The 16133-nt window shown below is 36.2% G+C and overlaps 2 protein-coding genes across 3 annotated transcripts in view; both read left to right on the forward strand.

Moving 5' to 3' along the window:
• The first annotated feature begins 8695 nt into the window (after positions 1 to 8695).
• On the forward strand, positions 8696 to 11111 carry tlcd5b (TLC domain containing 5b). Its single transcript, XM_056252865.1, has 2 exons — positions 8696 to 8894; positions 10478 to 11111. Exons 1-2 carry the CDS (start codon positions 8699 to 8701, stop codon positions 11008 to 11010), a joined length of 729 nt encoding a protein of 242 aa, XP_056108840.1. The 5' UTR covers positions 8696 to 8698; the 3' UTR covers positions 11011 to 11111.
• Positions 11112 to 14550: 3439 nt separating this feature from the next.
• Positions 14551 to 16133, forward strand: part of arhgef12b (Rho guanine nucleotide exchange factor (GEF) 12b) — an 85888-nt gene continuing 84305 nt past the window's right edge. For both annotated transcript variants that reach the window (XM_056252899.1, XM_056252900.1), the window contains exon 1: positions 14551 to 15258. In XM_056252899.1, coding sequence (XP_056108874.1) covers positions 15227 to 15258 — 32 coding nt within the window. In that variant the 5' untranslated portion in view covers positions 14551 to 15226. The remainder of the gene's footprint in view (positions 15259 to 16133) is intronic.

Consider the following 16133-nt stretch of genomic DNA (forward strand, 5'->3'; position numbering starts at 1 on the left):
TCCCACCGGGAAACGAACTGAACTACGTCACTCAGTAAAGCTGTGATCTAATGACCTCGCTATAATGACACATCATATGTAAAATTGCCTTTAGACACTTGAACTTAGTTGCTTCATCAACAATTCAATGTCACGTTTGAGTTCACGTCAACGCAAGATTAGCAACACATGCAATGTTCTAAACTCCCTACCACCATTAGTATAATCCTACTAGTATTGCTAAGGTTTTCAGTAATTGTTATTGCAGCACACAGCGCATCTTGTTCAAATTTCGATCGGCTCGAACAGAAACCCGCTAGGCCTACTGAAATATATTCAAGGACTTCAAGAAATATAATTACTTTGACCCGTGATAGGCGATGCTAAACGGCTAACATTCCAATACTGACCGACTGCATGAGCAAGTTGTCAAACTGATAAAAAGCTATTTATGTAACACGTCACACCATAAAAGTATAAATAAATGTTTACCTGCTCAACAAAAAGTCAGCCGTGTCAGCGTCGGTCTTCAGTCCCAGATCTTCCTGAAGCTTCCTCCAACGGTCAATGGTGGAGGGTCCATATATTTATCCTAGTCAAAGTTCGGCGTTCTTCACATTTTTTTTTTATCTCTGCTCGTTCCTCTAATGACTTTCTCTTTCGTCCTAACTTTACTGTAGGGGCAAGCAGGGGACGCTTGCTGCTGTCTTTTTTTTTTTTATCCATTGCTGATATGCTACTTTGCTAGCTACCATAGACTGTCAGCTGCTTACGCGCGCAATTTCATGACGCAGGAGGGGGGCGGGTGCGGTGGAGACGCGAGTGCCAGGCGGAGTTTCAAGTGGAGCTGGTGATTGGATGAGAGCAGTTGACCAATGTAAGCTGTCCGGCCGGACACCTTACATTGGTCAACTTCTCTGCGGCTGTACAGCCAATAGAGTGAATGGATTTTTTTCATTCTTTTTTCTATTCCTATTGTTAGGATTGTACTATATAACCATAACCAGCATCTAAACGACGATATTAATAATGAACAATCTTTGAAATCGTATACCCTAGCTTTAAGCAGCGAGTTACGTCATTGTACGGGAAACGCACCCCAGAACGGTCGGACTGAAACGGATTTCCAGAAATGCGAAAACAGATTTGGACTGACAGTGTGAACGAGGCTTTAGAGTCGCCGTTAGTAAACGGTTGGCCCGTTCTAGTGCTGACGTACTCCTTGCGATAGTTTCAACAACAGGACAAGTGGATTTGGCGCATCCAATGTAGACAGCCTCAAGCTTTGGCGATGCGACAAAACCGTGCAAATTGGGACATTGATTTGAATGTAAAAATGCTTTTACAGACTAAATTCATTCTGCTTGTTTAACGAATGAGACACAATGTCTCTTTTAAAGAGACTGCCATCGCTGGAGCCTGTAGCGCGATGACGTTCTGGATTAAATCCATTATGTAGTGGACGCCTGACCCCAAACCAGTTCAGCACAAAACTCCACCATGCAGCCGATTATAGATTAGTGATGTCAGTCACAGTGATGTCAAGATTTAATTGCTGATGTCAATCACAGTGCTGATTGCTTACACAACACTACAACAAATACACTCTAAAAAAAATGCTGGGTTGTTTCAACCCATGTTTGGGTCAAATATGGACAAACTTATGGTCCCCCTTTGGTGAAAATCAAGGTTTTAATATTGTTTATATATGTGTTGTTTTTAATATGCTTTAAGACAAACCATGTGCAAATTCATAAGTCAACACCATTGCTCAGTATTTTCTCTTTAAAACTGCAGTGAACCAAAGACAGTCTCAAAAACGCGGTTTGAAATCGCTGGTGTTTCTGACGTCACAAACTACCTTGTAACCAATCAGGTCAACATGTGATCATCAACGAGTGGATGTCTTAAATATGTCATTTAAACGCTTAAATATGTCATTTTGGTGAATATGAGTTTTAAGGGATACAATGATTGACCACAAGGGGGGCTTTGAACCAATGGTTGGGTTGGTCCATATTTGACCCAAACATAGGTTGAAACAACCCATCATTTTTTTAACCTGGTTTGCTTCCACTACCCATTGAATTTAATTCAGTTCATCAGCGCGATACAGACTGCAGTGTTGACATCTTGTTTTTAGACCACAAAAATGTATATATTATAAATATGTTTTATTGATCCTATTTGTGTGACCCAATTCGTTCCACTTGTGCTTTTCTAAGCTCTGTTCAGAAAATATTTAGTTTTGAAATCCTTGCGTGATGCCGCGGAAAGCATACGTTGAATTTTTTTTTTTTTTTTTTCATATGGTGAAAGTTGATTTTGTTTTCTATGTACAGTACAGAACAGTTCCAGTAAATCCTAATGGACCAAAAAATAAATCCAAATTCCGTTTCAAAGGCTGTTACTTAAAAAACCCACGTAAAGTCATTGAGAATAACAGATGTGTACACACAGCCCTTCACAATATTAAGAAACCCGTTCAACTTGGCAGTAAAAGGAGGAAATGGATAAACATGACCAGGATTCAGCCAATCAAACAGAGCTGACACTTAATAGTGTGTGTACGGTCCAACTCAAACTACTGCAGAGCTCATTTACTGTTTGTAAATAGTCGTAGGGAAGGAAATTGTAGCTCTTTGTGTTTTGACTGCTGAGGGGAATTGCAGCTCCCTCTGTTTTTGCCTCAACTGCAGTGCCTGCGGAAATGTGTCTTCATTTCACATCAATGTTAGTTACACTGAAACCTTTGTGTTGTCTTGTCCGTTTTGCGCATGTCTCTGTATTTGGTGAGGGGAACGTTTTTGTTGTTTTCGCAAATGCCATGAATAATTATACGTTTTATAAAAAGACGCCGTATGGTTTAGCCTGAAAACTTTTGGATCCTTAAATAATTTTGTTTTAGACTTTTGTTACGATCATTCAGTCGTCAATGTGATTTGTTCTAATGTACAGAGTTTTTCTTGTTTCATATTGTTGAATGTGGCTGGACATGATGGCTTTGGCTTTTACGTTTGTTCAAAAAGGACATGACACACATGTTATCTACATCAGTGTTCGAGGAAGCTGAACCTAATATCTTCAGGACTGTTGTTGCCATTCTAAACCACACTTGGACAATTCATATTCGATTATAGCTGTGCTCATGCATTCTTTTAGCCTCAATGTTATAGTTAAATACCATCAAAACATCTAAAAAGTAGGCTGATGTTGTCCGTTTTTTGTTATTTTGCTCATTTAAAAAAGCTTTGCATTTATCGATGTAACAGAAACACAGGCATCTTTTTTATATATTTGTGCAAATGTTGCATTTTAATAATATTTACACTCTCTAAATATAAGTGTGAGTCATTTGAGACTGTCAGAACACTGTCGAACCACTGCATACTACACTGGCACCTTTTTCCTGCCTGTCCTTGTGAGCAAATTATGTTGTAATAGCACAAACTATCATTCTCGTTGTAAATTGTTCGCAAACAGTTCCGCAATGTTTTATGTTTTGATTTCACTTATGGATGTAAATTAAGTACTTGTGGTTTGATGCGTTTGATGCTTGCATTTTTTAAAAATACATTTTGGCCCAAAAAAATAAAAATAAAGATATGTTACATTCAATGTTTGTCTCCAGCTTCTTGGAAACCTTCAATTTTGATACATCATTTTAGATGCATGTCTTACCTCCAGGTGTCCAATTGTGTTTCCTCTAGCAGATCTGAATACAACCGAAGAAGAGTCTCTGTCTGCTAAAGTGAAGCATTCGAAAATATCAGGCAGGTTTTATTTAAATCACAGTTTCCATGATACCTGTTATTGAGATTACTAAGGGCACGTTTGCTGTCATTCAGCCTCATTGAATATATTCTTCTTAATTACTGTTTATTTCGAGTTTAATTCTGTAGTGCTGAATAAGACTGAAAACATCCAGACACATAATTGTTATGATGAAATGATAAAACATATATATAATAGAACTTCTTGCTCATAACAGTAATCAGAATTGTCTGAAAGACATCACCAAAACAAAGAAATGTAATTCAACCTAATTTATCTTCCAGACTTATCCAGTTTTCAATTGGGAAAGTATGGAAGAAATATAGAGGAAGGCTGCCCTCTACAGTTTACTTAAATCACACACAGGGCTCAAGCTGTCCTGAATCAGGATTCATTTGTCAAACATTATGGAGACCTTTGTTGTGCATTTGGGTCATTTCTGTTATGCTGTCCTTTTAAACTCAAACTTAAATATATATATATATATATATATATATATATATATATATATATATATATATATATTGTATACCTTTGTTTTAATTTAAATAAGTATTTACTATTTAAAGGGGTTCAACACCACAAAACATTACAGAATTCATAAAATCCAGTGATTTTGCTTGTTTGGGCTCCTGAACAAAACCATCAAACTATGTAACCTCCATGATGATGTACTTAAGGAGCTGGTTTTAGTTAAAGGGCAGTTACCATTCATCAAATTGTATAATTGTCTGCAGGCATTAGAGTTGTTTGAAATATTTTTAAAACTCTTGCTGTTTTAATTCTCAAAACTTGTTTGTATTTTCAATTTACTACATTGCATTTCTATATACATACTATATACTTCATTTTCCTCTTCTGTTTAATTTTGTTTCTCATTGTTATTTGTACCTGTCTGTATATTGTTTTGCATTAATAAAAAAAGATAAATAAATAAAAGGGAAAACCAAGAAAATAAAATTTTCCAAGAAAATAAAATAGACCAACCAACCAACCACCAAGTCAGAAGTCAAAATACCTGAGAGCATGCCAAATTACATCTTTAAAAATTTGTTACGTCGTTTAGTGTATAGTTTAAATAGGCCTATAAGCCTAGTTTACAATCAAATTATCTGCAGTGTTATTTTAATTACCTCGTCTGTCGACTTGATGCCGGTTAATTGCAGTGCTGGTGCAAACATATCCACATCGCTATGATCCGATGCGTTCTTAACTGCCGCTTTCTCACAGCTGTCATTTTTGTTGTGTGATTATTTTGTTATTGAGAGGAAAGCGCGCGAGCAGTGCAGAGACGTCTGCCAGCGTGGATGGCGTGAGGATGAAGTTCGTAAACATTATGCTACAGCTGGAAAGGTATTTCCAACTTCTTTTAACTTCTAGCTAAGCGAAGATCGAAAAAAGAACTTCATGTGAGAATATCGGGACCTTGAATCACGTTCAACCTCTTGTTCTTGAGTCCGAGGCCTGCGAGCACGAGCAATAAGTTGCTGGCTGCAGTTCACATAACGGCCACTGGTATCGCTAATAACAAGGGTTTCTGAATTCTTTAATATTTTATCACGTTTTATCATATTTGCTTAAAGGGGTCATATAACGCCATTTTTGTACAAGCTAATATGATTCTTTAGAGTCTAAATTAAAACTTTGTAATATACTTTAATTAAAAATTCTCATTAGTATTGTAAGAAAACACTTATTTTACCTGGTCAAAAACAGCTCTGTTTTCAGCACGCCGTTTCAGTGCATATGACTTTAAATGATAATGAGCTTTGCTCACCCCGCCTCTCTGTTCTGTATACACCGTTTGTAACACAATAACCATAACGCGTTGTTCATTATAGACGTGGGATTATGAATTATATTGAGAACGTTGTACATAGAAAACATGCCGTAATGTACCCTGAGTGTAAACCTTAGACGCATTCATTGTGAAGCGTGCATCTAGCGATTTGCAAAGATTAATATAAATATTAAAGATTAATAAAACGTTACACTCACTTCAGTTATTTTGGAGGTTCAGCAGGAACACGAATAGTTGGTACCGGTCCAGGAGCAGCTTCTTAGCAAAACCAGCTTTATACTGACCCTCCTCGTTTATAAGCAGTCTGGTGTGTGAAATGATTCGCGCAAACATGAGAGCATTGACGTTGCTCGTGGGGAATATTCCCTTCGAAAACAAACTCAGCCACTGCGTCTTCAGCGGTTCGGATTTAGGAACATTAAAATCCAGAACACCACAATCGCTTAGACGCCATTCTGCTCATAGACAGTGCTCCAGCATATCAACAATGACCGCGCCGGTCCGCGCAGACTATGATTGACAGCTGGCTCACGAGCGAGGGCGGGTCTGTGTTGAAACCCGGCTATCAATCAACAATCGCGGGAGGGGCGTCCGACCGTGTGACGTCACACGGTCGAACGGCTCGATTTGAGGCAGGGGAAAACATATAAGGAGATTAAAACAAAAACACTGGATGGATTTTTATCATTTTATGAAGGGTTGTGTACAGGCACTGCCAACACACATTTCAGTACAATCAACTTGTAAAAGTGCATGTACCATTATATGACCCCTTTAAATAAATGTGTTATGTGCATGAGAGCAGCAGAGAACAATCTTTATCCATATGTTTACAATTGTGAGTTTAAAATTTTTATTATCATTATAGCTTGTATGTCTCTCTGAACACTGAAGAGACCCATAGTGTTCATGTATGAAAACAGAACACTGATAACATAACTTCAGTGCACACGTATTTCTTTGTTTATTAATCGTTATAAATCTTCTTGGATGAACTTGAAAAGTGACCGCATCCTGATGTTTGTATTCACATTATACAATCGAAACGTATAGCCTATAGGTTTCAGAATTGCAGGTTATTTCCTCCAGGTCTCTGTTGGGAGGTAATAACCTTGCTCTGTCTCAGATTATAGCTAAGCTGGATGTGAGTTAATGCTGGGACTCAGATACCCGTCTCCATCCTCAGGACGTTCTTCAAGGGTAGAGGGAGGAGGATGATGGGAACGTGTGTTCTGATTATGGATAGAAGTCTGTCAAGGAAGTACCTAAACACATGCTTGCCTTTAAAGTCACCATGAAATCAAAATCGACAGTTCTTGTTTCTTAATGGAACATTGCAGTATTTATTATAAATGATTTATCCGTGTAGCCACATCATTATTTTTTTAATTCATGTGCCCGCATAATCTTTAATTAAAATAACCTTTGCAGCAACATCTCTTCTCTTCTCTGATGACACGTTTACTGGCTCGAGGGCGGGACAACCTGTCACTCACATGACATCACAACAATAGCAAATCACAACAATCCAATCAATTCCAGATGAACCAAATCAAGTTCTGCCCTACATTTTTTCTTGTTCGAGAAGCCGTTTCACTCATAGGCGTCACAATAAGGAAAGAAAAGACTTGGTTCCTACTGTGACTCTCAAACTAATCCTGTGTCTTTTAATTGACATTACGTTGCACAATACTTCCCTCATTGGCCCAATTCCCTTGTTACTACAGTACAGGTTGAATGAAATTAAAGTTGGAAGTTTACGAGGGCACAAATCATCACCCCACTGTTAGGTCATCGTATGGGCAGATGAATGGCTCCATGTAGTTTGGAATTTATCCCTGTGTATATTGGGAGTAAAGAGTCTAATCTCATAAGAGGCTCAAGCCGCTCGAGGCCGCATGGAGAAGAGGAAGAGAGCGAACAGAAGCGGTGTAGTTTCACACTCTGATTGTGTCTGCCGTATCACACCACTCTCGGGATTTTTCTGTCGGACATGTCACTTGAGGTTGGGCGTCCCAATGCATTGAGGATGCGGTGGGTTGAGGAGAATCCTGGAGCGTCTTTCATGGATTTACCAGGATGTTTAGGTTCATGCGCTTGAGTTGTATCTGAGGTTCGTACATGCAAAATGCATTTGAGCAGTTGTCACTCAATTTAGATATTCATTAGTCTTTTTTTTATAACTTTATAATTAAATAAAAAAATAGAGAAAACTAATTCTGAAGGAAAGCGTCTTGGTTGTGTGCAGACCAGTTTTAAGTACCACTGAAATGCTATTTTAATTATTCTTTTAATAAATTTTTTATTTATTTAAATGTGAATTAAAGTTTTATTCATTTTGTCGTGTGTTTTTTTTTTCATTTTTAACAAGTATAAATTGTTTATTAATTTTTATTTAAAAAATTTTTTGTGTTATTTTAGGAATGCTGCGTTGGCAACTATTGAATAAAATAATTTTTTTAATATTTTATTTCAGTTCGTTTTTTATTTTTATGGTTATAACTATAACTATTGAGCGTAATGCAGACAGGTATTTCAAATATTTTCGCTAAGCATTTTGTATAGCTTAATATTTCTATCTATTTTATCTTATAAAACACTGTCAAACTCAAAAATAGAGTAAACATTTTCTAAAAGGAAGTGTCTTGATTGGATGCCATATGAGATACTATTATTATTACTATTAGTATTATTATAGTTCTCATTAATATTTTGAATTAGTTTTTATTTTCATATTTGCAATTTTCAGTTTAATTTCAGTTTTTTTGTTGTTGTTGTTGTTGTTGTTGTTTTTGATAGTTTTTGTCATTTTAATTTTTCTTTAAAAAAGTATATATATTTAATTTATATAGGCCTAATACATATAATATACATTAAAAATATATACATTTATTAATTTTGTTTCAGTTTTAGCTATAGCAAAAGTTATAGTATATCAAATAAAGCTAAATGAAAGCGAGGAATGCTGTCTTGGTAACTAGAATACAATAATTTTTGAGTTATTTAATTTTTTTCAGTTAAGGTTTATTTTATTTCAAGTAACAAAGTTTTAGTTAACTAATAAACCCTATGCAGACAGGAATTTCTAATATTTGCTGAATATCTTATTAATATTTGTATCTATTTTGTCTCTCCAGTGCAGAGATGCCGTGGCTGATTATTGAGACTAGCTGCAGCCTGATTGGCTGGTTCTTTCTGTACGTGTTGCTGTGTCACTTGAACAGTGATGGAGATTACGAGTGGAACTGCAGGCTGGTGACTTTGCTCCATGGCATCCTGAGCGTCTGTGTGACTGCCTACATTGGGTTCATTGCTGGGCCATGGCCTTTCACGCACCCAGGCAAGTTGTCCTGTCTTGTTTTGGAACCTTTTTTACTTCAGTATTGTGACGTATTTCCGAATTAAAAGATATATTGAATGAGAAATAGAGGAATTGATTTTAGTGCATATCTAGCTTGCAGCAGACTGATGATTTGAGGATAACAATATTCTGTCCAAGCCGTCAAACTGACATCATCAGAAAAGGAACGTCCTTCCTGAGGGGAAGCACATTTTTCCTATTTTGACTAAAGATTACGAATTTTTCTTGCACGAATTAATTGTTCAGCACAACAAGACATGTAAAATACTTGTTCAGCACAACAAGACATGTAAAATACAAGACAATATAAAATGAATAGGTTTCGTTTTTATTTGTAGATTTGGACCCCAAAGCAGGACTTCTAAATTAATTTACCAGATCATTTTTTTATGGAAGTTTATTGAACCCCCCCCCCCCCCCCCCCTTAGGTTTAAGGGTGAGGTCAGCTCAGGTTATATTAGAATTTTATATTATATTATATTATATTATATTATATTATATTATTGTGACGATCTGTGGCTGGAGTGCCCGCTTGAGCCTCTGGCGGGCACTCCTTCCTAGTTTATTAATTCCATCATGTTTCACCCTGGACTGATTATGGTTTATTTTGTGCACCTCTGTTTGATTATCTGGTTTTAGCGCACCTGTCTTAAGCCTGAGTGGCCCTTTGTACCTTTGCTCAGTATTGTATGTGTCTGACTGCATTACCTAGCCTTGTTCAAGTTTCCTTGTATTCTAGTGTTTCGGTTCCCTGATTATCTGCCTGTTCCTGGTTTCCCGTTTGCCTTATCCCTGCACGGATTTGATGTTTGTTTGGACTGCTTACCTGGTTTTGACCCCTGCCTGTTTCCTTGTACCTGTCTCTGGATTCTCCTCATAATAAAGCCTGCGTTTGGATCACCTCTGTCCTTGTTCCCTGTGCAGTTTCATGACTATTATATTATCAATTCATTTTATTATTTTATTTAAATTACCCTGTCAAGCATGACTTATGAAATAATAGTCCGGGAATAAAAAAGTCATATTTTTTTTTTATTCTTAATTTCCACAACATTACATAATAACATTTTATTATTTTTAACTACATACATATTAAAATTTGATTCATTTCCACAACTTTTCCATAACATATTAAAATATGATTAATTTCCACAACTTTTCCATAACATATTAAAATATTAATTTCCACAACTTTAGGAACAGTTTATAGAACCTTCAGACAAAATAATAATAATAATGATAATTATTGAATATATCTATTCAATTTAAATAATTAACAATAAATTCCATAAAATGAATAATACTAATAATACTAATACAGAACTGAATTTTAAGTGCTATAAAATAGTATAAACTGCTAGTTTATATACTCAATCCCCTTGTCTCATGAGAGTTAGGGACCGGACCGCTGTTTCTATGAATGCAGCAACCAGCACCATCGCTGATCCGTACAGATCATATCTCCACATTGTTTAATGTTAGAGTAATTGTTTATAAATTACAACGGTCTGTCAAGCCTTTAAGAATGAATTAGATGTGACTTCTGACTCTCTTGTTTCCAGGCACTGAAAACACATCTCTCCAGATCCTGGCTCTTGTTCTCAGCTTGGGATACTTCTTCTTCGACATGGCTTGGTGTGTGCATTTCCGCACCGAGGGTCTGGTGATGTTGGCCCACCACACCATGAGCATCTTCGGGATCCTGCTGGCGCTGGGACTCGGCGAGTCGGGCATCGAGACCTGCGCTGTGCTCTTCGGCAGTGAGATCACCAACCCGCTCCTGCAGGCCCGCTGGTTCCTCAAGCGCATGGGCCGCTACGACAGTTTAGCTGGAGATGTGGTGGACCTGCTCTTCATTCTTCTGTTTGCCTCTGTGAGGATCGGGGTCGGGAGCAGAATGCTGTACTGTGAATTAACCTCTCCAAAGCCATTGTTTATAGTGAAGGTTTGCGGGGTGGCTATTTACACTCTCTCCTGGGTCTTCATGGTGGACATTGCACGTTTCGCCTGCAGGAAAACTCGCACCAAATACAGGCGATGGAAGGAACGGTACAAGCTGGAGGATTGTAATGGACATGCTGTTAAAGTGAAATAGACCATTCTGTGAACAAATGGCATATCTGTTGATATATGTAGCTAGAAGGATCGTGTTAAAGGGATAGTTCAGCCCAAAATGAAAATTCTGTCATTATTTACATTGTTTACCCTCAAGTTGTTCCAAACCTGTATGAATATCTTTCTTCTGCTGAACACAAAGGAAGGTATTTTGAAGAATATGGGTAACCAAATAGTTGATGGACCCCTTTGACTTCCATACTATGAAAAAAAAAAAATACTAAGTAAATCTTTTTTTGTGAAGAAATTCATACAGGATTGGATCAACTTAATGACAGAATTAACATTTTTGGGTGAACTATCCCTTTAACTTAACATGGTTTCTACACCTTTTCACATTTACATAAAAGTTGAAATATTTAAAACATATCAAAACGTATATTTTATTAGGCTATTTCCAATTCCTGACTTTGCCAAAATTTAATATTTACTTACCACACTTTTTTTTCCCATGACATATTAGGATTTTATTTATTTCTACCACATATTAAGATTTTATTCATTTCCACAATTTTTCCATGACGTATTAAGATAATCATTTTCAGGACTTTTTCTTGTTAATTAAGATTATATACATTTTCATGAATTTGATATGACATATTAAGATGTTAATACATTAATTTCTAAAACTTTTGCATGACATATTAAAATGTAAATTTTCACGACTTTTCCATTAAATATTAATACATTATTAATTGCCTTGACATATTAAGACTTTATTTATTTCCTCAACTTTTGCAAGACATAGGCTATTAAGATTTTAATTGTAACTACTTTTTCATGACATATTAAGATTGTATTCATTTCCATTGCTTTATACCATATTACTATTTTCCTTGACATTTTAAGATTGTATTAATTTACACAACTTTTAATGGCATATTAAGATATTAATTCATTTTCACAACTTTTGCATGACATATTAGGACTTAAAATGTCATGACTTTTCTGTGACATATTACGATTTTATTCATTTCCATTACTTTTCCGTAACGTATTAATATATTTTATTCATTTATGTGACATATTAAGATTTTATTAATTTTGATTACTTTCCCATGACATATTCATATTTTATTGACATTCCAAGGTCTAGAAAACAACTTTGAAAATCCCACATAAATGTGAATTTTAATGAACCAAAGAGCTCAAAACCACTACACATTTACACGAATGTGCAATCAAACAGAAAAGTACAATGACAATGAGAGTGCACTCATGTTTCACATCTGCTATTGCTATTGAGCCTGTGAACGAGAGAAGGGTTTCTTGTGCAACGTCATTGCCTGTTACTGCAAAAGCTGATACTGTATTTCCTCAGCAGACAGAAATTTCTTTTCTTCAGTATTTCCTTTTGCCCCCACCTTCCTCTCAAACATCTTCTGTGAAGCCTGTAGAATTAAACCCGCTTCACACTCTCTTCCCAGATAGTAATTGGTTAGACAGGTTTAATGACACAACTTAAATTCTCCACTAACCTCTTGGTCTTGTGGATTTTCAAATGGTTTCTTGTCACACTGCAAGACCACCAACTTCCTTTAGGAATCATATTTGTATATTCTTGAGGCTAAAGTTATGAGTAATGGTCATTGAATCTCAAAAGAAAAGATTTAAGCATATTTTCTGTGATCTGTTTGGACTGGTATATCTCTCTTTTATAGACACTAAACAAGAGGATGGAAGATATGTGTGTTAGGCCACTGTATAGAAGAATCTTGAAATGTTAAAAATGGCAAACTATAATGCAAGAGGCCTGTTTTGAATGTAACATGTAGGCCTAGATTTTTTAGTATGTATGAGTCCACATATAAAGCCTCTCTGCACAAACAAAATACCATTCTAGATATATTTGGTCATTAAACGTATCCGTGGATTCAGATGGGATACTATTTGAATGGTATTAACCAACTGCTTCTTCTTCTTCTTCTTTTTGTTCTGGCCTGATTAGTAAAAGAAACTTTAAATAGACCAAATATTTTGTTAAAATATTTTCTGGACCTACAACTTCTTTTTTTTTTTAAGTTGTTTTATTTATTATAATTGTATTAAAATTGTCTTGTGACAGATGGGAAAACCCTGCCAATATCAGTATCCCTGTTCACACATGAGCTAAATTATTTACAGATTATTGTTCAATGTTACCGTGGGATCAGAAACACTAGAAATGTATCTATTCATTGATATCTATTCAATCTATTCATTGATATTCACAGATATCTATTCATTCATTCTGTTCAAAACGTTTGAACCGCTAGGTGGCGCAAAAGATTTAAATATGCTCCTTTTCACTATTGACCAATAAATCACAGCTCTTGTATCAGTGTCTTTTATTCAAAATTAATTATTTCTGTTTTATTTCCTCCTTATTTGGTATTTTATAGATTATAACTCTAGCAGCTCTAGGCCTATTTGTTTAAGACAACATGACCATGAATAAAGGCCAGGTTATATTTGTTTTGTTGTTGTTGTTGATGATGATGAATATTACAATACAATTATATGATGAATATGAATGTATATGAAAGTTACAAATGCTTAATTGATTTCAGCATTCATTTAGCCTAACTATGGAAATGCTTCTTTCGAATACATCATTAACTTACATCATTAGTGACTTGTTTATTCTTTGCCGTTTCTGGCTAATCTGTAAACCAACTAACTTGATTTACTGGTTTAAGTGAGTGAGTAATGTTCTTAATTTGCCACTGACAACAACTAGTCTAGTCTACAACCTAGTCTACAACACTTGGGAGGCGATATTGCTGTTTGCGGAAGGATACGCAAAAGGAGGTGAAGCGTCGCAGGCTCGCAGCAGGCGTAGGAATCCGGGATGTGATTTTACTGAAAGTCAGGAATTATCTGGATTTTTGTGATTTTTTTCTTAATCGTTTTTAATCTTCGTACAGCGCGAAACTGACACATGTGACAACACATATGCGTGTGTTTTCTTCATTTGTGTTTGTATAGAGACTGAATTCTTGGTGCACAGATTCTGGTGGGGAAAAAACGGCTAAAAACTACTGAATTTTGGAAAACATGGAGACAAGAAGGGAAGGACCCGACTAAACCAAAGTTTCCAAACAAATTATCCCGGGAAAAGCGGGAATCCGTTCGCGAGAGGAAAATATGTGTAGCACATCCGTCAAGTGTGGATTGTATTTTATTGCCGCTTTGAAACGAAGCTTTTTTTGAGCAGAATTCCTGAGCTGGGAACTATACCGCTGGTCCTAGCACAAACATCAAACGATTTGTAAAGTTTTCTCCCGATTTTGTAGTGGAAAATGTGGGAATTCTGGAAGTTGGACTAGGTATGAGAGGAATTACGATGAAAGGTTGAACCGTACGGCTGCTTTAATCCATCGTTTGAGCGAATTTCCCCAGATTTCCACACATTGGAGTGGACAGGAAGGATACATCTCATTCTTATGGAGAAAAAGTCCATTCAGCGTGTAAGGGGCCTAAAAAGGATGTATATTTAGTTTACAGACTAACTTTACAGTATTGCAAACTTACGTTTTTTTTTTTACAGTAGAGAAATTCGCTTATGGAATTCGGTTCTGTTTAGGAATGCCGATTTGGAAGTATGTCGTGTTGGAAATGATAGAAAACCACCGAGACGTACGAAGTAACAATTGGGACTGTAAAATGAGCCAAGAGCTTTTGGACTGACGTGAAATGCAACCGGACAGTCTCTTTCATTCGTAAGGCAACATTTTAACAAAAGATTGTTCATCTGAGTTTACTTCCAGTCGTGGTTTGGGATTGACAAAGGCGACTGTATCCAGACAGAGGCGAGGGGGAAGCCTGTCGGGCTGTGTGGTGGCATTTTGGCTGGGAAAATGATGAAGCGTCTCAGACAGACAGAAAGAGTTTTCCTCCATTGATCATCTGTGTTTGCTTTTAGCATCGATTTCCTTTACTAACTCTTTGATATATGTAGAGCTACAGTCAAATGACACAGCATAGTAAAACCAACACAGTCAAACCGTGGAAATATAAAACATAAGCTTGTATCTCTCTTCCATTCAAGAGGAGACATTCCCGAAAACATCAAGACGGAACTGTCAAAATTCAAAAGTGCCACTCGGCTGTTGTTGTTGTTTTTGTTTGTTATTTTCTTTCGAATACAAAGGTGTTTTACCATGGTAAAATGCTAATTGGATAAAAGCTGAAGAAAATCAAGAAAGGAAAGCCCAATGAGCGGCACACAGTCCACGCTTGCTGAGAGGTAAATGATGACATCATATTTACATGATTGTGTTTATGATAATGATAGTGATCTGTCATAGGTTTATAACACTGTTTATACACATCTAAAACACTATATTGTTGATGTTGAGATGAATCTGGCAGCCTTCAATAAAATGTAGGCTACTTGTGGGAATACATAAAGTGTTTGGATGTTTACCTTAGTAATACCATGGTATTCTTATAAATACCTCGGGATACTATGTACACACTTTGGTATTTATATAATTGTTATTAGCTACCATGGTTTATTAGCAAATTACCATGGTGTAACTGTACCATGGGTGTTGTTTTAAAGGAATAGTTCACCCAAAAATGAAAATTTTGTCATTACTTACTCACCCTCAAGTTGTTCCAAACCTGCATGAGTTTCCTCCTCCTGTTAAACACTAAAATATATTTTGAAGAATGTTGGTAACCAGACAGTTGACGGCATCCATTGACTTCCATAGTAGGAAAAAAAAAATACTATGGAAGTTAATGGGTGCCATCTGGTTACCAACATTCTTCTAAAAATTTTTCAAAATATCTTCTTTTGTGTTAAAAAGAAGAAACTTATACAGCTTTGGAACAAAATGTCGGTGTGTAAATGATTACTATTTTTTCCTTTTTGGGGGAACTATCTCTTTAAAGAGCTCAAATATACACAGAAATGTACTATGTTAGGTAACATGGTAGCACGGTATTCTTCGAAATACCTTTGAGTACCATATAAATACCATCACATGAATATGCTAATCATTTAATATCTCAATACACCTCAGCGTACCCTACCCTGGTACTGCCATGGTACTTTTTAAGTAAGGCGACTTAGTCACCTGTTGAAATGGGTATAAAATCTGAATAAGTTTCTCC

Source organism: Rhinichthys klamathensis, unplaced genomic scaffold, assembly GCF_029890125.1.
Source record: "Rhinichthys klamathensis goyatoka isolate OS25496 unplaced genomic scaffold, OSU_Roscu_1.1 h1tg000099l_1, whole genome shotgun sequence".
NCBI lineage: Eukaryota > Metazoa > Chordata > Actinopteri > Cypriniformes > Leuciscidae > Rhinichthys > Rhinichthys klamathensis.

Coding starts and splice junctions, on each gene's coding strand:
- tlcd5b (XM_056252865.1), top strand. CDS start 8,699: ATGCCGTGGCTGATTATTGAGACTAGCTGCAGCCTGATTGGCTGGTTC. Junction 8,895..10,477: donor ATGGCCTTTCACGCACCCAG/GCAAGTTGTCCT, acceptor TCTTGTTTCCAG/GCACTGAAAACACATCTCTC.